Consider the following 26,743-nt stretch of genomic DNA (forward strand, 5'->3'; position numbering starts at 1 on the left):
GAAGTTAAGTAAACAACATGCTAGCAGCTATAAAACAGGCAGTCTGTGCTCTGGAGTTCTACCCTACATCACTATCACCAGGAGCTCTAGGATCATTAGGGTTTGGAGAGCTGTAAGCAGATGGAAGTTTGGGAGTTTCCCAGAAAGAGGAGTACGTGAAAAATGCATAACCCTTGTGAACTCCCTGCCCGTCCCATTGCTGTAAGTGTTTGATGATATTAATGTTTTATTGTACAGGGTGTATATATATATGGTGGCCAGAACTATTGTGTAATTGTTGACAAGAAATGTGTGACTTGAGAGCTATGGCAATTACAATAAAAGCACTCTTCCCATGTTCCATCTGCTTAATATAAGATAGCACAAGCGAACTCTGGGCAGAGTCTGCATAAGGAAGAGCACATAATTGAGTTCAAATCTCAAATTCTAAGCCTCAGCTGTGCCATGTAATTATGGCCCTGCATTAGGAGCTTGTGGAGTTGCACTGCCCCTGGGGAATTCCTCCCTGAACTTCCCTGCATGCAGGCAAGCACACCTGCAGCTATCCATCTCCAGGGAGTCAGCTTGCACCCCTTCTGGACAGGTCCATTATGCAGGCCATGCAAGTGATTCAAAGATCTCTTGTGCCCTCTCCCACTGCCACACACTTTCACATGGGCCAGGCACAATCTGGCTCTAACAGTGAAATTTAGCTGACTTAGGAACTTCTATCAACAGATAATCCGTGTCTAGAAGCAATTTATCCGTCTGCTGTTACTTTCATGCATGAATGCTACTTCCCTTCCCCCAATCCAGTGATATAGGATGAGGACCCAACCCTGCCCTTATGAGGTATTCTGAGACAATGAGATGATGTGCATGAGTCAGGTCTTGAGATAGGTCATATATGTTAACTAGGGGAATAAACTTTAATTTGTATACTAATTGTCCGGACATATTGGCATTCAGTGCCTTATGCTTCATTTGAGGCTACTTAACCTCCCCTAAGGTCATTTACCTCACAGCCTTATTCCTACCCACTGAAGTTACCACATCAATAGCTAACTTCTACCATACAGTGAGTTTGCATGTCAGCAAAGACTTACCTGAATTTAAATGCTGGGATTTGAACTTTAAATTGAAAGGGTCTCTGGGGTAACTTGTCACAAAGTCTGGTATATTAGTTTCATACTGCACAAGACAAGGGAACATTGCAATGTCAGATGTGTTATACTGAAACCAAGAGTCAGAGAAGCCCTTATGTGCTGAAATTAGACAAAGGGCAAGATATACCAGTACATCCAAAATAGCTTTAATGGCTTTTCAATTCATAAAACAGAAGATTTAGGATTAAAAGATCTCAAGCTGGCTAAACTGGTATAGTGCCATTGACTTCAATGGCACTACACCAGCTAAACATCTGGTCATTAGCTTAGTTGCCCAGAGATAAGCTCTCTGAGGTAGGAACCATCTTTATATTCTGTTCGTACAGCACCTAGCACCATGGGATCCTGGTCCATGAGTGGGACTCCTTAGCACTACCACAGTATAATTAATAATAGCAATGCAGCAGTTTTCCACAGAAGGGAATCCAGGTCCTAAAACAGTGAAGGATGAGGATGTCTTGGAGTCAATATGTCGAGCTCTCTGTACAAAGGGAGTACTTAACATCACCCTCTCTCAACCCCATTTGGTGGACCTAAGGAGCATCGTGACTATACATCTTGTACTAGAGCTGGTCAGGGATTTTTCAGACAAAATGGGTTTTTTTCAACAAAAGAACACTGGTTCATTGAAACCCAAAACTTTTTGCAGAAATGTATTAGTTTCAACACAACTTTCTCGGGTCCAGGATGGGATTTCTGATCATGGCAAATTTTAAAACATCTCAGTTTTGTCCCAGTGCAGGTTGGAAAATTATTGGCAATCTCAAAATTTTTCAAAGAATGGGAAACTGTTTCCCACCCTGCTCTACTCTGTACTCCAATGAGTACATTTAAGGGAATCCTGTGGCGGGAGAACTAAGACTTGCTAGAAACAATGCTCGAACAAAGCAGCCAATGAGCTTCAAAGAGATGCTTTATTCAAAAGGGTGTATTTAGTAAAAAAGGACTCTGGGTTCAAAATAGACAAGATTTAAAATAAACAAACAAAATGTCCTGGATTTTGCACCAAGAGGGAATAAAGGTAGCTGATGGTTACCAGCTTTTGGCTGAATTAATAGCCTTTCTCCAAACAGAGTCCTCATGTGCATAGGACAAGATTTGGCCCTAATAAAGTGGACTTAGAAGCCTGCAGGAAAAAGAGACTTTCATTAGGGTGAGCTCTTTCACCTAATTTTGGAGTTCTGTGGAAGGCAATGCTAAAAAGCGAATAAGAACACTTCCTTGTTGAAGCCTGCTGCTTCCAGTTGGATTGCTGGCATGGTTGACTGGGCAGTTGCACACAACAAAGGGTGAGCTGCTAGGTGTGCTTGCCAAGGTGGGCAATCAGGAAAAGACATTTAAAAAAAACACATAGGGCTCTGAAGTGTGAGGGGGGGGCGGGAGGGGGGCTGAACTTCTTGTCTCAGTGACCCCTGGGCAGCGGAGTTTATAATTATGATCAGAGTAATCACTGTCGCAGGGAATGGGGCATTGTCGGACAGCTGCTGAAGGACTGTTAGGGTAGACACAGGTCTATACCACAGTTTATACCCTGACACTGGATTGACTTCAGTAGGTTGACCATGTCTCTATGCCATTCAGGGAGATGATTTTACAGCATCGCTGTAATGGGATATTTATGTTGGCCGGAGACAAATTTGAGTACGCAAGTAGGTTGATGCAAGGTGACTTATATTGACCTAACTTTGTGTACACCAGGGCCTTAGATAGAAACACAAACCAAATTCACAACTTTCGCAGACCTCCACAAGCTGTAATGGATATAAACATACCCGTGTTTAGGCAGTGACGTCCTGGTCAGATTACAAATGAGTGATCCAGTATTTTGGAAGAAAATTGGTAATCACCAGGTTTAGTGGGGTCTGGGTTAATGATCTGTATAAGTTATGGGGACATTATGCCTTAGTCAACTGGACCTGTGAAAACTGAAATGGTGAGAGCTTGTGCAGCAGAAATACTCCCAGGGCCAAATTCAGAGGTCACCAAAATGGCAGTGTAAACTACAGGCTGGTAATTTGATGAAAGCAGATGTGAAACTGTGAACTGATGGAATGTAGTATAATATACACACCAGTGGGTCAGAATGGAGGACAGCAGGAAAAGCTACTAATAGGGGTATGACCTTAAACTCTATTAGCGGCACACACTTTCTAATCCTATGGGGCCCAATTCTGCCTTCAGTTACAGGGTGCAACTCCCACTAATTTCAATGGGAGTTGCACCAGCCCTGCTTACATGGTGTAACCACTATGCAAACTAGGTGGTCGCCTATAGCGCCAAGTGGTTGGGGGCGCCAAAAAGTGTTGGCTTGCGGGGGTGTCGAGCCCCAGCCATGGAGGAGCTGGCACAGCGTGGGGGGGGCAGCAGCCCTTCAAAGGCAGCAGCGCCGCTAGTGGGGAGCAGTCATGCCCTCCCCCCCGCCAGGGGTTCCTGCAGGCTGCAGGCGATGCATGTGGGTGCCAGCCCCCACACGCCTCCCGGCTCCTCCCTCGCTGCGCTCGGGCTCTGCGGCTCCCGGGCATGTGTTGTAAGAGAGGGTAACTGGGCTTTTAGTGTGTAAAAAAGACAACAAATTAAAGCCATTTACATCCACTTACTATCACATAATCTGCATCAACATTTACTTCACCTCTGAATTTTGTACCTTGTTCTTTTGCCTCAGACCCTGTCAACACTGGAGGCTTTGGGACCAATATAACTACACCCCTGCAAATTTTTAATGCACATGCACTGCACTGGTGTAAAAAAACTAGTGTTGCTTACCTCAGTCCCAAACTCGTGCAGCTACATCAATGGATAAGGCCTAAACCATCCTGATCCTAGGAAAACTCCGCAGAACAGGTTGCAAATGTGGCTTTAAACCACTAAAACATCTCTTCCAGTTTATGCTGGTGTGATTCTGCCATGGCTTAAAGGCAGCTTTGCACTGACGGCAATGCACAAAGCAGCCCTGACACAGGGGAGAACCTGGGACTGAGATTGTAAGGGCTTGTCTTTATGGAGATTTTTATTTTATATGGTTATTTCAGTATAATTGTGCCAGTAAAATTCCCTAGGCAGACAAGCCCTTCGTATCTCCCAAACTTGCATCACTACCCAGAAGAATATTCTAGGGCTTACTAGACTTGTGCAGTTGGTTTGCCAGTTGGCTGCGACTGTGGCAATATGATAAAGTTTAGCCAATTGGGGTATGTCTACACAGCAGCTGGGAGAGCAATTCCCAGCATGGATACACAGACATGCTCTAGCTCTGCTCCCGTTAGTGCACTAAAAATAGCAGCATGGCCATGACAACACAGGCAGTGACTCCAGCTAGCTGCCTGAGCACAATTCCCCACAAAGCCCTGGGCACAGACTCAGGTGGCTAGCCTGAGCCACTGCCCAGGTGCCAAGGCCACACTATAATTTTGAGCCGACTAACTTGAGTGGAATTAGCATGTGTACGTCTACCTGAGTTAGGAATCACCCCTACCCACATCCACTGTGTAAACATACCAGTTCTTACTTTGTAACAAAAGAGGTGCCTGGGCTCAAGCAATTTTTTTTACATTCGTAACAGATGCAGCAAGTCCAGAGGTGCCAGGGCTGTGAACTGCCAAGCCCTAGAGGTGCCGGGGCTCAGCCCTGGCAAGCTTACTGGCACAAATTAAGCACTGAAACATACTCTTAGACGCTTAATACTATATTGCTCAGACTGTTAGAGTGGGGAATCATCTCTCCCCCTGGGCCTGATCCTGAAGACAATGGGTGCTGGAGATATTAAGTCCTTAGCAGGAGCTGACTCTCAGTGCAGGGTTGGAGTCAGAGTGGCTGCGTGAATGTGTTTTCTTTGTGTCAGTGGCAGAGTTTTGCCTGGGAGGCAGAGGTGTGAGAAAAAGCCTTCCTCTCTGAAGTATTTAGTTGAAGGAGAAAAGTTTGGATTTGTGGATATTAATGGAAATCAGTTTTTTACTAGGATTTCTGTAGAATGAAGGTGTTGAAGCACAAGGAGATTTCCCTTGAGACAGCATTCAGTTAGACAATTTTCCTTTGCCAATAAGAAGGGACTGAAGCCAGGTGTACACTACAGACTTCTGCCAGCACAACTGTGTTGGTCAGGGGCGCACCCTGACTGTCAAAGCCCCCTATTGTAGATGCAGCTATACTGGCCACAGCTGTGTTTTCACCATTCTAGCTTGTTTTGCTCACGGGCAGTGCTTTTGGTATGCTGGTACAAATTCTAGCATTGCCAATATAGTTGTGTCCACACTAGGAGCACTTTGCTGGCAGAAGAGACCAGTATTCCTTAAATACTCCTAGTATAGACATGGGCCTGAGAATCGGCTTTCAAGTAATCTGAGTAAACACAAAGAATAGGGAAGATAACTTCCCGTGAAAGCAATTTGGCAAAGGAATTCGGCCCTGGGTTATAACTGTGACTGAAAGAAAGTAGGGAAAAGTTATTTATTGTTTTCCTGGTAAATGTGACCTATAAAAGAAAACTGTAGGGTCTATGCTGCTTTTTTTAGTTTCTTTGTGAATTATAACAAAAGTTTAAAAGTTTGTTTTGGAGGGGGGAGGGGACGTTGCTGTTTTTCACCATAGAAATCTTCTATTTTTCCTGGTTGTTTTTTTCCCACATTCCTAGCTGATGTAGCTATGCTGACAAAACTTTGTAGTGTAGACCAGGCCTTAATCTCGCTTTTTGAAGCTATTCCACTTCGTATAAAATACTTGAATAGACCTTAGGTCATCCGCACCACCACAATGTCCGTTTTGTGATTGGCATCTCAATCTCTAGGTGAATCTAGACTGAACAACTGAAATGATTCATTTCTACATTTCCAAATTCTTTTCTTTTTTTGTTTTGACGAAAGCAATTGGCCAAAATTGACATGAATTCACAAAATGTTTCAGCAGACCTGAGTCTGTGTTTTTGTGGGTTTTTTTGGCGGGGGGAGGGAGTTTTGATTGAAAATTTTCACCCCATTCTACTCTAATGCAAATAAATAATAAATACAAATAATAAATGTGAGTGTAAGCTTTCCCCTCCAGTCAGTTGGACAATTCAGGCACTGTTGTTGGAGACCACACATTGCAGCCAGTAGGAAGGAGGAAAAATCATAAAGTAAGGGGGAATGAATTAGTCATGAACTAGTCATATTCATATTTTTTTATTTCAATCTCTTATGCAAAATTCATGGAGAGCTCCAAAAAGCTAGATTCATCAGGGAACCCCTGTGCTTTCCAAAAGCTTTTCAGAGACTATTTTTTTCTTAATTATAGCTTGTATCCAGCTGCCTACAGCAAAGCTAGATGTTAACTACTGAACTGCCTTGTTTGGTCAAAGTTTTTGTTGCAAGAGTGACATCTAGTGGCCTATGTAGTGAGTGGTGTCGGTCCCAGGATATTAGAGAGAGAAGGTGGGTGAGGGAATATCTTTTAATGGACCAACTTTTGCTAGTGAGAGAGAGATAAGCTTACACACAACTCTTCTTCACCTTGTCTCTCTCACCAACCGAGGCTGGTCCAATAAAATATATTACCTCACCACCTTGTCTATCTAGTGGCCTAATAAGTTAATTATCATGGATTTTATGGCTACTGAGAGAGAAATTGCTTCAAATAGTCTAGGAGTAAGTCTACACAGCATTTTGGAGCAAGCCTCCCAGCCTGGGTCAACCTGTCATTTGCATTGGCCACTGTTGGAAAACAAGATACTGGGCTAGATGGGCCTTTGGTCTGACCCAGCATAGCCGTTTCTTATGTTCTTATGTGCTAGCACTCTAAGAATAGGTGTGTAGACAGTGCTTTGAAGTTGTGACTCAGGCTCTGAGGTCTAGGGAGAGAGGTGGGCTTCAGACCCTAAGCTGCAACTTCAAAGCGCACACCAGACATTAGCAGTAACTTGAAACCCACTAGTCCAAGTCTGTTGACCTTGGCTGGGGGCCTTGTTCTCACTCACTCCAAAGTGCTGTGTAGACATACCACTATGGCATACTCTTACATACCTTACCTGCCTAAAATCATGTGGTTTGGGATCTTGGTAGACGCCAGTCTTATATTTTCCATTCTTCACAAACATTATATCCACTTCATATGAGCCCACGTGTGGAAACCTTGTGACAATCTTGGGCAACTCTTTCTTCCTTTCCAAAGCAGTGTGGAACTGGCTGGTTTTTATCTTTGGTAGCTGTTGCTTAGTCTCAGATTCTGTGCTATTGGCCTTCTTCAGTTCTTCCTTTTCCTTTTCTGTTGCTTTTCGTGAAGGCCTGGAAGATTTATAGAATTTGTGGCTAAAATCGGGAGGCTGCTTTTGCCATATATCTCTCTGCGGGGTGGCTTGGCGTGGCTGCACAACACTTTGATTCTGTGCAAAGGCCAAATCCAGGCATGCAGAAAATTTGAATTGTCTTTCAAAAGTGAAGGTGAACCGTTTGCCTTTGTAGCTAGTGGTGAGCATTATGGGATTTTTCCTCGCAGGTATTTTAACCTCTGGAAAAAAAATGCATCTGATTAATAATTGTTTTGAATGGGTTTAGCACGAACTACGTATCAAGTGCTGCACAGTATTATTGTAGTTAAGATAAATGAATGTCTGTAAAACTTTGTACTTCATTACATTTCATTCAACATCAGTATTTAGATTAATAATATCATTGGGTGGTTATAGCTGGGAACAGGGGAAGGATGATTTTGTAGTTATGGCACCAAACCGGGACTTTGGAGCTGGGTTCAACTTCTTGCTCCACCAGAGATTCTATTCCATTCTACATAGGTTCCTATACCTCACTCGATCACAATAGTATCTGCATTGCCCTGGAAGAGTCCCATAGGCCTCAATTCTGTAAGCTGATCTGAACAGCTGAACCCTTAAGGCCATTAGAGCCCCATTAAAGTCAACTGGATATGAATAAGGTTAAGATTTTGTCATGGTTATTTTTAGTAAACGTCACAGACAAGTCACGGACAATAAACAAAAAATCATGGAAGCTATTGGCCTACAAGCCAGAGGGACATGCCTGCCGCTTCTGGGAGTGGCCTGAGGTAAACGCCGGCCGGAGCCTGCACACCTCACCCCCTCCTGCACCACAAGCCCCTGCCCCAGCCCTGAGCCCTCTCCCACACTCCAAACCCCTTGGCCCCAGCCCAGAGCCCCCTCCTACACCCCACACCCTTCATCCCCAGCCCCACCCCGGAGCCCACATCCCCAGCTGGAGCCCTCACCTCCTCCCACACCCCAACCCCCTGCTCCAGCCTGGAGCCCCCTCCAGAACCCCAAATCCCTTTATGCCATCTTTGTGGTTCTCCACATTCTTGGATCTGCCCACACTGCATTGCTCCAATTTATGCCCAGCTGCTATGTCCATCTAGAAACCGTTGCATCAGGCAAGGATAGCTAGTGTGCAACTGCACACCAGCTATGCCCTCTCCTTCCAGGCATATCATATATCATGGGATATCAGGAGGCAGCCCTCACTACACTATCCAGGGAAGCCTCTATGCTAGGTGGAGAAATCTGATCCTCTTATAGACCCCTTACACCACTGAAGCGACATTAATCGGATGATAGGCAATAGAGAATTTATCCCAATCTCCCTAGCTACATACTGCTGTGGCTCAACCCACAGAGGGATTCCCATTGATCTCAAAGACAGTTCCATAATTCATTTCCTTTTCTTTTCACTTTGTATTTTTAAAAGTAGTTTTTAATGAATTCCTGGTGTCTCAGGTAAAGTTTTGAAAAACGGCATTTGATTTTAATGGCATTACATCAGGAACTTGGCCAACATTCTTGGAGCCAGTGTGCCAATAAATCATAATGTTAAGATTTCCCGCCCCCATCCTTGCTTTCATATTACTAAGGAAGCCGACATAAAAACTGTAACCTTACTGCTTAGCTGTTCATCTGCTCTTGCTACTTATTATTTATCTCTTTGAAGTCATAATCTTCTGTGACATCACAATCAGTTACTGTGGACATATCTGCGTGTATGAGTAGAGAATGGCCCAAGTGAAAACAGCAGAGCTGAACCCCCACCCCAAAATCTTTGTAGGCCATCTGACATCTGAACCCAGGTCAGAATTTTACAGGTAGTATGCGTCTAGATTTGAACTCCAGAACTGAACATCTGCAAAGTCCATTCAGAGTGACTTGAGCCCACTCTCAGGACTCTATCTGCATTAAGGAAATTCATAACTATGCTGTGCCAGTTATGGTTTATGTTGATGGGGCTTCAGTGGATAATCTACGAGAGCAAATTGTACCTGCAAAAGTCATGCTCTGTACTAGTGCAGCCATATGCATTAGAAGGTTTGCACCAGTGTAAATTGCTCCAGTGTAGGTTTCCTTAATGTTGACAGTGCCCAATTACGACTTTAAGTGAAGGATAAGCAGCAGGGCCAGATGAATTCCCAAGCCACAAAGGTTTCATCTTAACATAAATGTCCAGAGCATTAGGAAGTGGGGGAAGAGATATTCCTAGAGTCCAACATCTAGAGAGGTCTCATTGCAGGTTCCAGTGGGCAGGTTCACATTCACTTCAATGCAGGATGGGGTCTCAGATTTATGTCCTGAACACAATCAAATTATCCTCAGAATATCAAACACTCATCATGAAGCAAATCCTGACCCAAGTGCACAACCTAGGTCCCCAGCTCTGGGCTTGGGAGATTACTGGAAGCTTGGGCTGAAGAATCCTAGCACCAGGCCATCAGGCAGTAGCAGTGCTGCTTCTTCAGGCCTGTAATAGCCCTTGCAACCTTTGCTTCCTCCACTCTGCAGGGCAAATGGAAAGAGATTCATACATTCCAAGGCCAGAAGGGACCATTGTGATCATCTAGTCTGACCTCCTTGTGACGGTGCCCCCCATAAGCCTTTATGGAAATATGCTTATGAATGTATATATATGACATAATTGGAATATGTTTTATGCTACATATGCCATGCAACATCTCTCTGTAGAGGTTATGATCTATTGAATCTATTAATCCTATTTGTATGCATGTATCAATTTTGTATTCGAAGTTATGAATATTGGCTGCATACTTGTTGGATTCTGAGTAGGTTTTAGTGAAGCAGTTGGTCAGCTTCCTGAGAAAAGACTATTCTCAGTAAGTGCCCAGTCAAGAAGCCCTTAAGCCAACAATGAACTTGGAGATGTCAATCCACATCTGGGCTTTCCCAGGAATGTGGCTTGGCTGGTAAGGAACTCAGTCATGCATGGACATGTGACTTGCACAGGTGACTCCAAAACTCCATTTTGTAGCTGGACTTCGCATAGGAGAGAGGAGGGGGTCTCCACCCACAAGAGAAAGTCTATTTAACCCCCTGGGAGACCCCTCCATTTTGTCTTCAGCTGGCTAAAGAGAGAGCCTCTCCACCCCCAAAGATACCTGAAAGAAACTGGAACAAAGGACAGTAACTACAGGGGGAAGGGGAGGGTGAGTGATTGCTGGACCCAGACTAGAAGGAGATTAGTCTGTAAAAGAAAGCTTACTGGAACGGGTGAGGTTTTTAATCTGTATTCAGTTTGATTAGACATAGACTTGCGTGTTTTATTTTATTTTGCCTGGTAATTCACTTTGTTCTGTCTGTTACTACTTGGAACCACTTAAATCCTACTTTCTGTATTTAATAAAAATCACTTTTTACTTATTAATTAACCCAGAGTATGTATTAATAGCGGGGAGCGGGGTGCAAACAGCTGTGCATATCTCGCCGTCAGTGTTATAGAGGGCAAACTTTATACAGGGTAAAACAGATTTATTTAGGGTTTGGACCCCATTGGGAGTTGGGCATCTGAGAGTTAAAGACAGGCACACTTCTGTAAGCTGCTTTCAGTTAAGCCTACAGCTTTTAGGGGATGTGGTTCAGACCTGGGTCTAGGTTTGGGTTTGCAGCAGGCTAGCGCGTCTGGCTCAAACCAGGCAGAGCACTGAAGTCCTAAGCTGATAGGGCATGGAAAGCAGGGGCAGAAGTAGTCTTGGCACATCAGGTGGCAGCTCCCAGAGGGTTTCTATGATCCAACCCGTCACACTCCTGTATAACACAGGCCACAGAACGTCCCCAAAATAACTCCTTTTGAATGAGAGCATATCTGAAATCAAGATTGGATATATTTTTTTGGTCACTGATGAAGAATCCACTATGATCCTTGCTAAGTTGTTGCAATGGCTAGTTACCCTCCCTGTTAAAAGTTTACACCTTATTTCCAGTCTCAATTTCTCTAGCTTCAAACTTCCAGGCATTGGACCTTATTATACCTCAGTCTGCCACATTGAAGAGCTCATTATCAAATATTTGTCCCCATGTAGATACTTATAATCAGGTTAGACCTTAACCTGCTCTTTGTTCAGGTAAATAAATTGAGCTCCTTGAGTCTATCACTTTAAGGCAGTGTTTCTCAATGACTGGTCCATGGACTGGCACCAGTCCCTCAGATATTCCTGATATAATTTAGGAAGGCAGCAAGCCCAGTCCCTGGTCTCAAAAGGGTTGAGAAACACTGCTTTAAGGCATGTTTTATAATCCTTTAATCATTCTCATGGCTCTTCTTTGAATCATTTCCAACTGATCAGCGTCCTTGAATTGTGAGCACCAGAAATGGATAGAGCATTCCAACAGAGGTCACACTACTGCCAAACACAGAGGTAAAAATAACCTCTCTCCTCCTACTCAAGATTCCCCTATGATCGCATTAGCTCTTTTGGGCACAGAGTCACACTGGCAGCCCATGTTCAGTTGATTATCCACAACGCCCCCCAAAAATGTTTTTCAGACTCACTGCTTCCTGGGATAGAGACCCTTATCTTGTAAGCATGGCCTACATTCTTTGTTCCTAGTTGTATACATTTACATTTAACCATATTAAAAAATGCATATTGTTTGCTTGTGCTCAGTTTACCAAGCAATCCAGATCACTCTGTATCAGTGACCTGTCCTCTTCATTTACCACTCCTCCAATCTTTGTGATTTCTGCAAACTATATCACTGATGATTTTATGTTTTCTTCCATGTGATTAATGATGTTGAATAGCATAGGGCCAAGAACCAATCCATGTGGGACCCTAATAGAAACACACCCATTTGATGATAGGTCTCATAATGTAATTGTAAATGGGGAACTATCAGTCAGCCAGTGTTTAATCCATTGAAAATATGCCATATTAGTTTTGCATAATTCAAGCTTTTTAAATTAAAATGTCTTGTGGTACCTTGTCAAATGCCTTACAGAAGTCTAAATATTGGATATCGCTATTGCCTTTATCAAATTTATAATCTCTTAAAATATCAAGTTAGTCTGACACAACCTATTTTCCATAAACCAATGTTGATTGGCATTAATCATGCCCCCCCCCCCCCCCCGTAATTTTTTTATTAAAAAAGTCCCATTTCAGCTGCTCCATTATCTTGCCCAGTATCAGTGTCAGATTGACAGGCCTATTATCAATCAGGTCATTCCATTCTACCCCTCAAAATAATGCCCTTTCTGCATTATTATTGATAATTCTACCATTACCATCTAGAAAGAGGATGCAGATTGCCATGGCTTTACTGACCCTATTCCTCAACCTGCCTTCCTTGTCCCCTCACAGCAAGGCCTTATGTTAGTCAGGAGGTTTGCAACCCCTCTGGTGGGCTCCCAGAGTCCTGCCCCACTCCTGCCCAATAGAACTGCAGGCAGGCAGGCCTTATGGGAGGGGAAACAAGGAGGAGAGTAGATAATTTGCCTCATGATGAGTAACCATCATGTAGATTCAATTGTTTTTAATACTTAACAAAAATCTCCCTAGATTATTGGTTTACTTAGAACTGTCTCCTTGTGTATTACAGCCACAGAGTGTTTCTAGGTCCTGTTTTTAAGCTTTAATTGGGCAAAAGGAAGAGGTTGGGATTATCCGTAAACTTCACCAAAGAAACAGTCATCACACTTACCAACACAGTTACCCTATCGGCTCTGTAGAGTCTGCACTCTTGATTTGCGGTGCATGTTTTAGTAGCTTAGAAACAGAAACACTTAATCGCCGGGTACACACAGATTCATACATGTGGTGACAACCACAAAAGCAGCCCCAAAGAGAAGCATTTAACAGGAGAGGTTAAGAGACACCACTCACCACTCTGTCAAGTCAGGTTTCTTTGCCGAGCTTCTCGTGTTGCATCACACAGCCAGGCTTCTCTTCTCTACAGTGCTGGGGGACGCTGAGCAAAGAGATGAACTCACAGCACATGTTTATTCTGGGAGCTATTTCTTCTTTTGTTGTACAAAAGAGCTCAAATGTATAATCTGGCTCTGCCCATCTGGGTTGCTAAGAAACCAGATCATTTTGCCTCAGGGCTTGATTGAGAATTCAGAAGTGAAAGTAGTACCTCAATTGGCTGCATAAAATTAACTTGAAACCTAGCAACAAGGCCACAAGTTCACTGCAATTGTTTCAAATGTTAGAAAACAAAGATATTATAAAGGAAATATGATCCGGGGAGAGAGCAGCAAGCTGAAAGGAGAGCAGATCTTCTGCATTTTGTATGGTGTCAAGCAATGGAATTTTGCTGAACACACTTTTTTCCTGGAAATATAGGGCCAGAATCTTTGCTGCTCTGCACCTCGTTTAGTCATATTGTAGTGCACTGTGTGTGCAATGCAGCTGTGAATGAGAATGTTATATTGTGCAAAGCATCACCACTCACTTTGCACTGTTGTGAGTGATTATAAGGTCCAGGGTAACAGAATCAGGTCTTCCATTTGTATTTCAGTTGGTAACTAGTCCAGCTCATTTACTGATTACCTCCCCTTGCCCCCAAAGTACACCATCCTACAATTTCATAGATTATATAACTTTAAGGAAAAAATAAAACACACACACACAGAGAACATATACAGAGTATTTGCAATGTGTGCTCATGGCATGCCTTCAGCATAAGGAATTGCCAATGACAAAGTGTGAAGTTATAAATACATTATAATGTTTGCCCACCTTGATGTCCTGTGATTAATTCATGTGGGAAACCTAGTATGGTACAAACATTTAGTTACAAAACCTGCTTCAGATTTCAGTGCAAATTTTAACCTCAGGCCAGGACCCCAGAAAACATTGCAATTCTAGGCCAAGCTTTGAGCAAGACTGGTCTGAGTTACGGCTTTCAGTTTGGTAAACCTTGGTAGTTTCTTATTCTTGGAGGAAACCAAACAAAACTATAGTGAGTCTGTTCATAACGGACTCAACTGGGGGGTGAAAAATCCCAAAACATAATGGAGACATCAAGCTGTGCTACCACCAAAACTGAGTGACCACTTTCCTTGCCTTATTATTCTCGCACAGAGCACACCTCCAAAAGAATAGCCAGATTCGGTTCTTACTTACCCACATGTAAATCTGGAGCAACTCCATTGACTTCAGTGGAGTTGCTCCAGATTTACATTGGTGTAACTGATCAGAATCTGGCTATTAGATTGTAAATTTATGCAAGCAGGCAGGACCTTTGTCCTTACATTTTTTTTTTTTACTGTTTACATAAATAGATAGTAAAGTACAATACAGCTTCTCATGGCTTCAACCCAAAACCAAGTTGGCAGTTTCAGCTGAGATGTAAGATAAGGTTTTGGCTGTGAAGGAAAGATCTTGCAGGCATGCGGAGTTAAAATCAGGGCATGCATTTGCATTAATCTTCTGCAAACCAGCACCGCTGAGGTTGCAGTTTCATTGAAGAAAAAAATGCCTTCAACCATAATTTAACTTCACATCATAAGTTTTTAAAGTAATTTGAAATAATTTTTGTTGCCACTGGATGGCAGCCTATTACTTGCTATATCAAGGAGTAAAGCACGGTGAAAATTAGGACAGGACCTTTTTGCTATAGATCTGCAGTGCAAGTGAGCGTGATATTTTTCTAATCAAAATAACCATACATGTGCAACTAAATGCAATCCACTGTTACAATTAAATATGAGTAAGCAGACCATGTAGTTCAGCGGATAGAGCAAGGAGTGAAACTAAGAGGACTCTAATCTGAGCCATTAAATGATTGTGCAATCTTGGGGGAAAAAAATCACTTGTGTGTGACTGAACATGGGTGGAAAATTGTGCAAAGAGAATCTCATGTTGAAAAGCACATGCTGCCATTGAATTGAGCTATGCCTATTAATAGCTTCTCCTTCAGAAAATAAATGTCAAAAAAAATATGATGCCAGTTCACCATTTATTTTTAATTATTTTACTTGTATAATTTGTATTCTGTTTTGTCAACACCTTGGAAAAGGTAACATCATCCAAACACTGCTTTAAGAAAAAATATTCTGTTATGAAAAGTCATTTTAATGATACTATACATGTGCTGGTTTTAGTTTTCCTTGAGCTTTTCTTATGCAATATGGATTCCAATTACAGTACTTTATTCAAGGAATCATGAAAGGAATTTTACTATTGATTTTGAAGGCACATACACTTCATTATAAACACTCTCCAGGCTTTGAGAGAAGTAGATTCTTTGTCAGGAAATTCATGTGGACACCATTGTATACTTACGAATCTGATTCTGATCTCACAGTGGTACAAAATATTAGTAACCACACTGAAGCCAATGGTGCTATAGCGAATGTAAAAGTGGGAGATCAGAATTAAGCATTTAGTAGAAAAGCATTGGAAGCTGCACCAAACGGGATATGATCATAAGTACTGCCATCCTCATGTATCAGAGCATAATGTTAATCCTCTGATGTCAGGGAAAGATTTCCTTTCCCATCATTCCTATGGAGTGGGATTTGGGCAAGAGCATTATAGGGCATTATGGACCAGATTCTGCTCTCCGTAACTATGGAATAAGCTCCCTTCTTACTCCTTGGAATCCAATTGCTGACTAGACAGGGTCACTCCAGAGTTACACCAGTGTATTTGAGAGTAGAATATAGCCCACTGTCTCATCTACTCTGGGGAACAGCTCACCAAACTCAGGTCTCTGGGAGATCATTTCCTTACCACCCATATGCTTTGCCCAGAGGTGAGGTAAGCGAGCAGAGCATTCTCCCAGGATAGACAGGAAAGTTATGACCTCTGATTCTGCTTCAGGAGCAACAGACAGGTGGAACATTTTGGATGGCCAGGAAACCAGAAAAAGTAAATTGCAACCCAGCCCATACATATCACATTTCCATCCTCCAACCTCAGTGGTTTCAGTTGGTTTTGGGGGTATTTTTCATCTCCTTTATAAGGTATTGGTTTGATTCTCCAGTGCCTGCAGCAGTTTAGCACTACTCCAGTGCATATGGGAATCCTGAGGGGATATAGAGCCATTGTAGTGGTTTCTAGGCCGCCTCCCTCCCAGCCACCAATGTGGGGAGAATGGCCAGGAGAAAGAGGGCAAAGTGAAGATATCCCTGCATCCTGCTAATTGCCAGGTGCTGGAGGGGTGTGTGTGTGTGTGTGTGCGCGCGCGCGCGCACGCACGCACACGCTGCCGGCGGTAGAAGGCTACACCACCTCCTGGCCAAATTGATTCTGTACTGAATATGCAGCTGGAACCAGCTGTGCCAAGCCAGCCCAGTCAGTCAACCAAGCTTGGGTAAAACAAGGACGGTCAGGGGCCTCATTTCTAATTAAATCCTGAATAGCTGAAATTTCATTGCCACCAATCTTGCATTTGACAGCATGGACCTAAGACAGGGCTCTGTTTGCAACCCCTCTGCCTCTTGAAAGCATTCACTACAGGCAAGAGCAGAACAACTAAGATTAAACATTTTCACTCGGGATTATGCCATACACATGATTTTTCCCTGCCTTGTCCATCCCCTGCTCATTACCCTGGGCTCAAGGGACGCAAAGCCTCCATATCCCCAGCAATTGTTCAGCCTTTTTGGTCCCCTTAAGGCAACCTTTGAAGGACCACAGCTGCTATTCCCAGAATGAGGCTATTCTGGACAGACTGCAAAGCCACCTTAGCCCATTTCTCCCAACTCCCAGAATATACTTATTCATTCACTCCCACCTCTTCGAATCCCCTTGTCTCTCACACCTGTCTGACACTAATTGTCCTTACAGCTGTTACATTTTAATCAACAAACATTTTTCAAAAAACAAACTTTTCTGGAGCTTTTTTTTTTCAAGCAAACAATAAAACATTTTTGTGGGAAGTTTAGAAAAATTATAAATGTGAATGAAAAATAAATTGTCTTTTTCCAACCAGTTCTGGTACTTCTATCTTTTGTATAGTAGGGTTTCCAAAATGCAAAATAGGGCTGAAAAGTAAAAGAAAAGCAAACAAGCAAGCAATGTCTTAGCAGCAGGTGAAATTAATATTGAAGCCATCATAATTCACAGGGACCTACCAAATCCCAGCCTATTACAGGATGGATTGGCCTTTTAAGAGAGTTTGGTTTAGTTCCCACCTGTGACTAATCAGCTGCCTCCCAGGAGGTCAGATAAAAGACCAACAAGCTGCTCAGCTGGCTGTGTGATCTGCAGGAAGTAGGCAAGTTCCTACTGGAGATCCTGGCTCATAGGAAAGAACGCTGTTTATATGTGACTCTCAAGCAGATGGCTTGGGGGCTGTAATCCTGCAGGGAGTAGACTAAGCAAGAGAAGGGAGTCAAGAGGCCTTCCTTGACTGCCAGGTGGATGGCCTGAGAAGTGAGATCTGAGGGGAGTAGATGGTCTCCTGCTGGTGCCCCTGGGTCAAGGGAAAGGCCATGATTTATATGCTGAACGGTTTTATTTGGAGAAATAAAACTTGGAAGAAAGGGATTGACTCCCTGTGCCTGGTGAGAGCTGTTGGTTGCACTGGCCTGTGAGTTTGCCTGCTGGTGTACACAGCAATACATTTTAATGCTGCTATTCAGACTCTGACCTCCTGAATACCTTAACTGTCACACTTCAGAGATGTCACTAAACATGACTTGATCTTCACCACCATTCTTGAAAAAGTTTAAATAAGATCTGTTTAAGCAGACTTTCCACCTCTCGGTATTGTGCGCACAAAACCCACAACTTCTAAATTACTAAGTTTGTGGCCAGAAATGAATGGAAAAAGAAAAATCAGAAGCCAATCTGCCATGTAGTGTCTCTCAGCTGAGCCTCAGAAGTGCAAACTGCTGTTACAGTGCTGTGACCCACTGTACCCTTGAATGGTATGAAAAGATAACACTCCCAGCTGTGCTAGAAATCAAGCGCAGAGCTGCATGGCATGGAGGCTGGATAGGGTAGCACCCCACAGAGACCCATGTTCCTGTTTTCTTATCAGCTACCCAACATGGCTACTCGGGCTTTGAGTCTTTGTGGTTTGTAACTCGCTGTTTGGGCTGTGTGACTTGTCACCTAAATCATATGTGACGTTCTTTGACTCCCAAATGACAAAGCACTTTCAAGATGGATCTACAAATAGTTCAGGCCTGGATTGCTTGCATAGTCCCTGCACTTTTTCCTTTCTGTGGGCATTCTCGCAAACAAAAGCTCTTCTTGGCCGCGGTGCCTACAAAGGACTTGACAGTGGTTGGGAAAGGGATGTGCTGTGACTGCTGAGCAGCATTCTTCCATTATTTCCTTCTTAGCTTCCATCTGCTTGTTGTATCCACATGTTGTTTCTTGTCTTATGTTTACACTGAGCTCTTTGGAGGAGGGACTTTTTTTGTCATGCATTCGTACAGTGCCTAGCGCAATTGATTATTATGGCCCCCTGAGTACTACTGCAGCACAAATAGATGTATAATAAATTATTGTTAACAATATATAAATGGTTTACAGAATGTGAATGAAAGGAGTTGTGAATACAGTCAAATCAAAGTTTTTATTCAGACAAATAGCCCCCACCCTTCATATTTCTCCTGCTCTGCTGGGTACCATCCACTCCTTTGACATTTAATACCATTGAAGACATTCAGTACGTTATAAGATTGTGTCCCTTCTTTTTAAAAGACTTTTTTTTCCAGAGGAAAAGGTCTTTAAAAGTCCCCCTACCCAAGAATGTTTATTAAATATCGTTGATTTGTTTATGGTAATCCCCCAATATGCTGTGGCTTTCCAGACACACAGGAATGGATGGATACTTGCCCTGGGGAGCTCAGACTTTTGGACGGACAGACATCAGGGAAAGGGAACAACAATAGCGATTTTATATGCTAAGCAATAAGATTCACTACAGGCTGCTTTCAGGAGAAAGTAAACATACGGTTGTAAAAGAAGAATCGGTTTTTAAGCTACTGGGTGTGAATAAAAGCTGTTGAACCTAATACACCTTTCTATATTTTAAGAAGAAAAAACTATATCCTGTGTTTAGCCCTAGTATGCCAAAAATATAGTCTAGAGGCATTATCACCGAGCTGTATAAACCCTTACAAATAAGATTTTGCACACTAGAATTGCTGACAAAAGCTCAAACAGTGATTCTATATCATAATAATACTATGGCTTTGAAGCCATTATTAGTTATTGTTAAATCAATTATTCTTTTTTTCAGTGTTCTGAATCTAATGGAATTTGGATGGCCAAAGGTTTTGAATTAACAAACTTACAGTGTATGAAAGATAGATGACAGGGTTTCAGTATATACTTACTGCATTATCATTTTTTGTTTAAAGAACTCAGCATGTCTCCTCTGAGCTAAATAACTTCAGCATTCTACATTTACCTCTTATTTTTCCTGGTTCCTTTCCTTGTGATTGATGTGCCCTACTTGACTTGATTTCACACACACAAGATGCTTCAATATACAGACTTCCTTGGGAGGCAGGGTTTTGACAGCCACACATTTAATAGCTATTTGATGACTGGATGAACGTTAGGGTCAGAGGACTGGTAGATTTTGTTACAGCTAATTAAGCAGGATGTTTGGAGAATTTCCAGCTGCTGCATTTCTGCAGGAGAATCCTTACAGTCCAGGGATTCTCAAACATCTGCATTAGTGTGGGCCACATCTTAACCGGGATTATTTTGAGGACCACCTCACATATATGTGGAACTTTGGTAATCTTGTAAGAATCCCATGGCAACCAAAGGAATTGTGTATGTGGAAAAGTCATAACAGGACAGCTTTAAATGTATTTGCAATGGCTTTTAAATGAAATTTAGCAGCTAGAAGCAAGGAGCAGAGGTAGCACCAACTGGTCATCAACACACTACCAGCCAGTGTCCTGTGGATGCCTATCCACTGACCCCCTGCTGTGGTATATAACTGAGTTTCTGGCTTTCCCAAGAATGAGCTTGTGATAAATCTTATCATACAAATCTTCTGGAGATCCTATGTTGGATGCTATAATTTCTACAGATGGAGCAGATATCAAAGGAACATGTATGTCTAATCCAAGCAATGCAATTATTATTTATAGAACAAGGAGCCAATAAAATTCCCCAGAAGACTTTCAGACTTGATAGCATTTCCACACCAGATTTGTCCAGAGATACCAAGATAACTAGGATGCAAGCTTTATGGAAAGTAAAACAAACATGTCTGTACTTATTTAAAAGAGGATGAAATCTAAGTAGTGTTCATTCAGACAATGTTAACCAGCATTTAAGCACTTGGATGTCCAAGAGCCACATTTTGAGCATGGGGTATTCTGCTTAGCTGGAGTTTGGTGAATCTGTGATTTCTACCACAGCCTCCTCTCCTGAAGTGGGGACAGGCTTCAGGTGTCATATTAACCAATTCTACCTGCAGTGTGCAAATAGCAACCATATTGAACCTGCTGATCAGACGGTGCCCATTCCCAAAGATCTTACAGTCCTATTTGGATGGATTTTATTCAGAGTTTTAAAAAAGCTGAGCTGACCAGCTGCGAGCCGGTGTGCCAGTTTCACTTTCAGAGTCACCTCTTGGGTGAAATCCTGGCTCCTCTGAAGTCATTGGGACTTTTGCCAGGAATTCGATGGGGCCAGGAATTCACCCTTTATGTGCAGCAGTAGAATGCACAGAACAGTTGAGACAAGCTTAACAAGAGCATTGCAAACAAGATGCTATGATCCATTCTGCTTTATTGGCAACAATTTCTTTATTCCTCACTCCTACTCTCTAGGGTCTCATTCTTTTTTATTTCAGTTGGTTTATTACGACTCCCAAGAATAGAAATGTAAGAGGGAAGTCATTCATTGCTCCTTTAATTTGGAGCTATATTTTTGCTTCTACTTTCGGCCTGCCAGCCTGCACAGCACCCCTCTCTCTGGCCAGGAAGAGAGGCTCCATGGCCTCCTGCAGTAGTTACCGACCATCCACTCAGATAGGCTGGTTAGAGATACTCTTCTGAACTCAAAGCAGTCTGATGGGTCTTTGTGTTCTCCTCTGGCACAGGGGGCATTCAGAGCAGACACTGTCAGGCCAGGTCACTCCCTTTTTTCTCCTGCTATGCACCTTATTAATGTGCAGCCTGGCAGGAGATGGTGGCACTCAGGGGATATGCCATTTCAGTGCATCATTGGTGACATTGTAAAACCAATAAAAATAAAATTGACTAAGTCACCAGCTACATTTTAAATATAAGGCCCTAGCCTGCCAACCTTACTTCAGTTGAAACCTATTCTATGCATAGTCGTATTGTTTTTCCATGAGTTATTCATGGAGGCACTTAAGGATGTGCCTAACATCCTGGTTCAGTTAGGCACTTAAGGATTTCCCTAACTTTAAGCATGCAAGTGGTCCCATTGGCTTCATGTATGCAAAAATTTAATTAACACTGTTTTTCAGATGAGGAGCATCAGCAGCATGGAAGCATGTCCTCTAGAATGGTAGTTGAAGTATGAAGGGACATATGAATGTTTAGCATATCTGGCACATAAATACCATGCAATGTCAGCTACAAAAGCGCCATGTGAATGCTTGTTCTCACTTTCAGGTGACATTGCAAATAAGAAGTGGGCAGCATTATCTCCTGCAAATGTAAACAAATCTGTTTGTCTGAGTGATTGGCTGAATAAGAAGTAGGACTGAGTGGACTTGTGGGCTCTGAAGTCTTACATTGTTTTGTTTTTGAACGCAGGGTTTTTTTGTACATAATTCTATATTTGTAAGTTCAACTTTCATGATAAAGAGATTGCACTACACTACTTGCATGAGGTGAACTGAAAAATACCATTTATTTTGTTTTTTTTACAGTGCAAACATTTATAATAAAAAAGATATAAAATGAGCACTGTACACTTTGTATTCTGTATTGTAATTGAAATCAACGTATTTGAAAATGTAGAAAACATCCAAAAATATTTAAATAAATGGTATTCGATTGTTTAACAGTGCTATTAATTGCACGATTAACCATGATTAATTTTTTTAATTGCTTGACAGCCCTAGAATAATTAATAAACAGCATCATGTGATTTGAGTGACCAAACATGATTTTTTTTTAGATTTACACACACACACACGAGCATTGACCTACATGCTCTCGGCATTCTTGACATAATACACCACTGACTTCCTGAGGAAACTACAATCCAACGGTGATCTTCCTGAAAACACCATCCTAGCCACTTTGGATGTAGAAGCCCTCTACACCAACATTCCACACAAAGATGGACTACAAGCCATCAGGAACAGTATCCCCGATAATGTCACGGCAAACCCGGTGGCTGAACTTTGCCAACTGTGCCCACATATCTATTCAGGGGACACCATCATAGGGGCCTAATCACATCAGCCACACTATCAGAGGCTTGTTCACCTGCACATCTACCAATGTGATAGATGCCATCATGTGCCAGCAATGCCCCTCTGCCATGTCCATTGGCCAAACTGGACAGTCTCTACGTAAAAGAATAAATGGACACAAATCAGACGTCAAGAATTATAACATTAAAAAACCAGTTGGAGAACACTTCAATCTCTTTGGTCACTCGATTACAGACCTAAAAGTGGCAATTATTCAACAAAAAAAACTTCAAAAACAGGCTCCAATGAGAGACTGCTAAATTGGAATTTATTTGCAAACTGGATACAATTAACTTAGGCTTGAATAAAGATTGGGAGTGGATGTGTCATTACACAAAGTAAAACTATTTCCCCATATTTATTGCCCCCCCAGCCCCAACTGTTCCTCACATATTGTTTTCAACTGATGGAAATGGCCCACTTTGATTACCACTACAAAAAGTTTTTTTCCCCCCCCTTCGCCTCCCCTCCTCCCCCCGCTGGTAATAGCTCACCTTACCTGATCACTCTCGTTACAGTGTGTATGGTGGCACCCATTGTTCCCCACTGTATTTTCCACTGCATGCATCCGATGAAGTGAGCTGTAGCTCACGAAAGCTTATGATCAAATAAATTGGTTAGTCTCTAAGGTGCCACAAGTACTCCTTTTCTTTTTGCAGATATAGACTAACACCGCTGCTACTCTGAAACCTATACAGATTGAGTTCCAAGTCTCACTGTAAGGTGTTTTCTCCAGTCCTCAAGTCATTTTGGGGGCTCTTCTCTATACTCTCTCCAATTTTTCAACATCCTACAAGTTCTCAGATTTTCACTGCCGGGAGACAACACACCACCCTGTCATCCTTGTGTCCCTTCCAGAATTCTCGGTCCACTCTTTTTAGTATGGAGTCACCAATGACAATTGCTTTCCTTCTCAGGAAGATTAAAGAACCTCTCTTCATAGCTGCTCACTTCATACTTTAAGGACACAATGGAGGAGGTCAGCACTCAAGAAGTACCAGAAGTGCCATAAAATGACCTTCTGGCTCCCAAAGAAAGTGCTGGAATGGTGTTTCAGAGTGTTTCAGTGTGACTCAAGCAGTGGCAAGGACATCCATCAGGTATATCCTCTGGAGCCTTCTATTCCAGTCCTCCAGAAAGAGATTCCTTGATGGTTGACTTGATGAGTATCTGATAGTGATTCAATACTTCTATCTGGGGTGAAAGCCACCTGGTTCTCTTTCCCCTCTTGGTCACAAACTGCCAGTTGTTTTCTTCAGTTTCTCCTCTCTCCAGTTCTCTAATCGCTGATCCTTCTTTCTTTGTTGCCTTTCTCCTTTGAAAAAGACTTTTGCGCAAATATCTACACAGTTAGCTTAACTGAAAGAATGTTTTGGATATTGTTGCCGTTATGTACTGATTTGGGAAATGAATTAAGTGGAATAAACTTAATGGAAAAAACACCATGTGCATTTAAAAAAAATCACTGATTTTCATAAAGAATGTATTATCTTAAACAAAAAAGCATAAGATAGGAACTCTCAATGATTTCTATTCAACTGCTTTAAAAAATGTATCAATACAGTTTCACGAATCTGATCACAAAAATGTTTGGGTAAGCAATATCACATTGTTGCAAGTTTTAAGTGTTTTAGATACATAATTTAATTAAAAGTGACAAAGATGTGGAAAAGAGTTTCTGAAGGTGGCTGTCTGGCTGAGTTCCTGTTGAAATGTTTACTGTTTATCCTAATTCTTCTAGCATTTATTGTATTATTAATAATATGTTAGGATACCTTTGAGCATTGGATAGAGGTCTTTTAAAATCATTTAAATATAAACAGTAAATATTGGTGTTAGAGTGAAATTTAATAAGTTCTTGAATTATTATACTAACAGCATCATGATTAAGAGCACAACTGGTAGCATGCGTCACATATTTTATCTAAGTCCCTTGTGACTATATGGCCTTATTCTGACAGGTACTGAGCACTCTCTGAAATCAGTGGAATTGTGGATTCTCAGCATCCCTTGGAGTTAAGCTTTCTGACACAGCACGTTTTCACACTCTTCCTCTGCTGTCGGTAATTCTCTGTAAAACCCACTGACAAAGTGTGTGTCAGTCCCCTCTAGTGCTGACAACCTGCTACTGCTATCAGTTACTTCATTAGCTCAAGTGGATGGAAAGATTCCAGCCCTGCTGAGGACTCATGTGGGGTCAACATAATGCTACATGATGGATTTTTTTAACCTATGACGTTACACACAAAAAACTTTGTTAAAGGAATGTCAAGGTTGCAAAGTCGAGCACTAAAAAGTTAGGAAATGTCAGAATTAATATTATGTTTTCAGCCTTTATTCAACTCCCTTGTTTTTATTCATGATACAGCCTTTAATTGCATGATCCCACTTTTTTCCACACAGGGACCCTGCTTCATTCAGTGCACAGGATGGCCAGTGTATAACAAATTCACTGAGTTCCAGGTCTCATTACACTTGACACTTTCAGTATCTGTAACTCTATCATGCATGAACGGCAAACTTGGAAATGGGGGGACCAGAATGCCAACATTACCTCACCATGGAACTGGGACTTCCAGAATAGGGAGGGAGAGGCCTCCCAGAGGGGGATCTTAAATTTTCTATGAAGACAAGTTCTAATTACATTGTTCTGTATTTGCCAATGAAAGATAAGAGTAATTTGCTGCAGGATATTTTTCCTTGTAGGAAATTCTCAAATCTTAGCTTACCAGAAATTACTTAATACGGACAATTCTCTAATGACATAACAGGGTGTTTCCTCTTTCAAATGATTTTTTCAGTAATCCCCTCATATCTTTAGCAGATGAGAATAATTATTTCAGCTCTGTCAGGCAAATGTAGGCCATTACATTCATTCAGTGGAGAACAGTTTCATGAAATATCCAAGTGTCTGATGTCTGGGTACTACAGATTTGCAATACAGAATATTTTATATCTTAACTACAACATTTTAACATTAAATCCTGGCTCATATTTTAATTAAACTGGACTGGTTTCAGTAAGACAATCCAAGTAATCACCAGTGAACTTGAATATAGACTGTACTATAAAGGGTTAACAGTTCTGAGCTTCCTTGGGTACTTTGTTCTGTGATTCATAGTCTAGGACAAGTATAATGTACATGATTACAAAGACTGTAATAAAAATACATCACTTCCAAAGATTTGAGAGGCTTCATAAGTACCCCGACATATACACACATAGCTCTAATCACTATAGTCCAGATCCACAAAGGTATTTAGGTGCTTAAACTCTGGATTTAGGGGCCTGAATCTTGAGTTTAGGTAACTAAATCCCAGTCCCAGTTTTGGCTCCACTGTGATCCACAAAACTCCTGCAGAGCTCTGCAGTTGATTAAACTCACTCAGTGTCTAAGCTTCTGCAGTAAGAGTTCCCTATGTGCCTATGTTTCTGCCTCTGAGCATGCACACTGCTTTCTTCTTCTAGGCACCTAGATGCATATCTCCTGCCTAAGCTCCAGAGTGATTCACAAACCAGAACAATATAGGCATTCAGCCACCTAAGTCATGCACAGGGCCTGATCCGATAGGCAGCCTCTGAGTACACTTACCAGCTTGGGGCCTGGGGAGTTGTTGGTGCTCTCCTTATACATTTTAGCCCAATGGTTGGAGCACTCACCTGTGGCGTGGGAGATCCAAGTTCAGACTTCCCCCTCTGGGAGAAAAGACTTGAGCAGGGGATCTCCTAGGTCTCAGGAGAGTGCGCTAGCCACTGATTGCTGGGATATTCCAGTTGAAGCTGATCCACTGTGGATAAATAGTGAAAGGCACTGGAGCAGCGGAACTGGACCCAGGGTTTTTCACTTCTGAGGTAGAAGCCCTAATGCATGGACTGAGAATCTTTCTGATCCAATGACCATTCCACTGTGGATCAATACTTAGTCTTTGGGTCAGAGAGTAAAAGAGGGATTGGGCAACATAATAGAAGATATCAGGGTGTTAGTCTGTAGCCA

At 42.2% G+C, this 26,743-nt stretch overlaps 1 protein-coding gene across 4 annotated transcripts in view; it reads right to left on the reverse strand.

Moving 5' to 3' along the window:
* The window catches only part of LOC114019339, a 71,074-nt gene that overhangs the window by 15,149 nt on the left and 29,182 nt on the right, over positions 1-26,743 (reverse strand). For 3 of the 4 annotated variants that reach the window (XM_043541136.1, XM_043541138.1, XM_043541137.1), the window contains exons 2-3: positions 7,141-7,619; positions 1,086-1,170 (exon numbers count right to left, since the gene is read on the reverse strand). In XM_043541136.1, coding sequence (XP_043397071.1) covers positions 1,086-1,170; positions 7,141-7,587 — 532 coding nt within the window. In that variant the 5' untranslated portion in view covers positions 7,588-7,619. Of the gene's footprint in view, positions 1-1,085; positions 1,171-7,140; positions 7,620-13,244; positions 13,397-26,743 lie in introns of those variants that run through there. The other variant, XM_037891647.2, reaches the window with a different exon arrangement.

This window comes from Chelonia mydas, chromosome 2 (assembly GCF_015237465.2).
Source record: "Chelonia mydas isolate rCheMyd1 chromosome 2, rCheMyd1.pri.v2, whole genome shotgun sequence".
Taxonomy (NCBI): Eukaryota; Metazoa; Chordata; order Testudines; family Cheloniidae; genus Chelonia; species Chelonia mydas.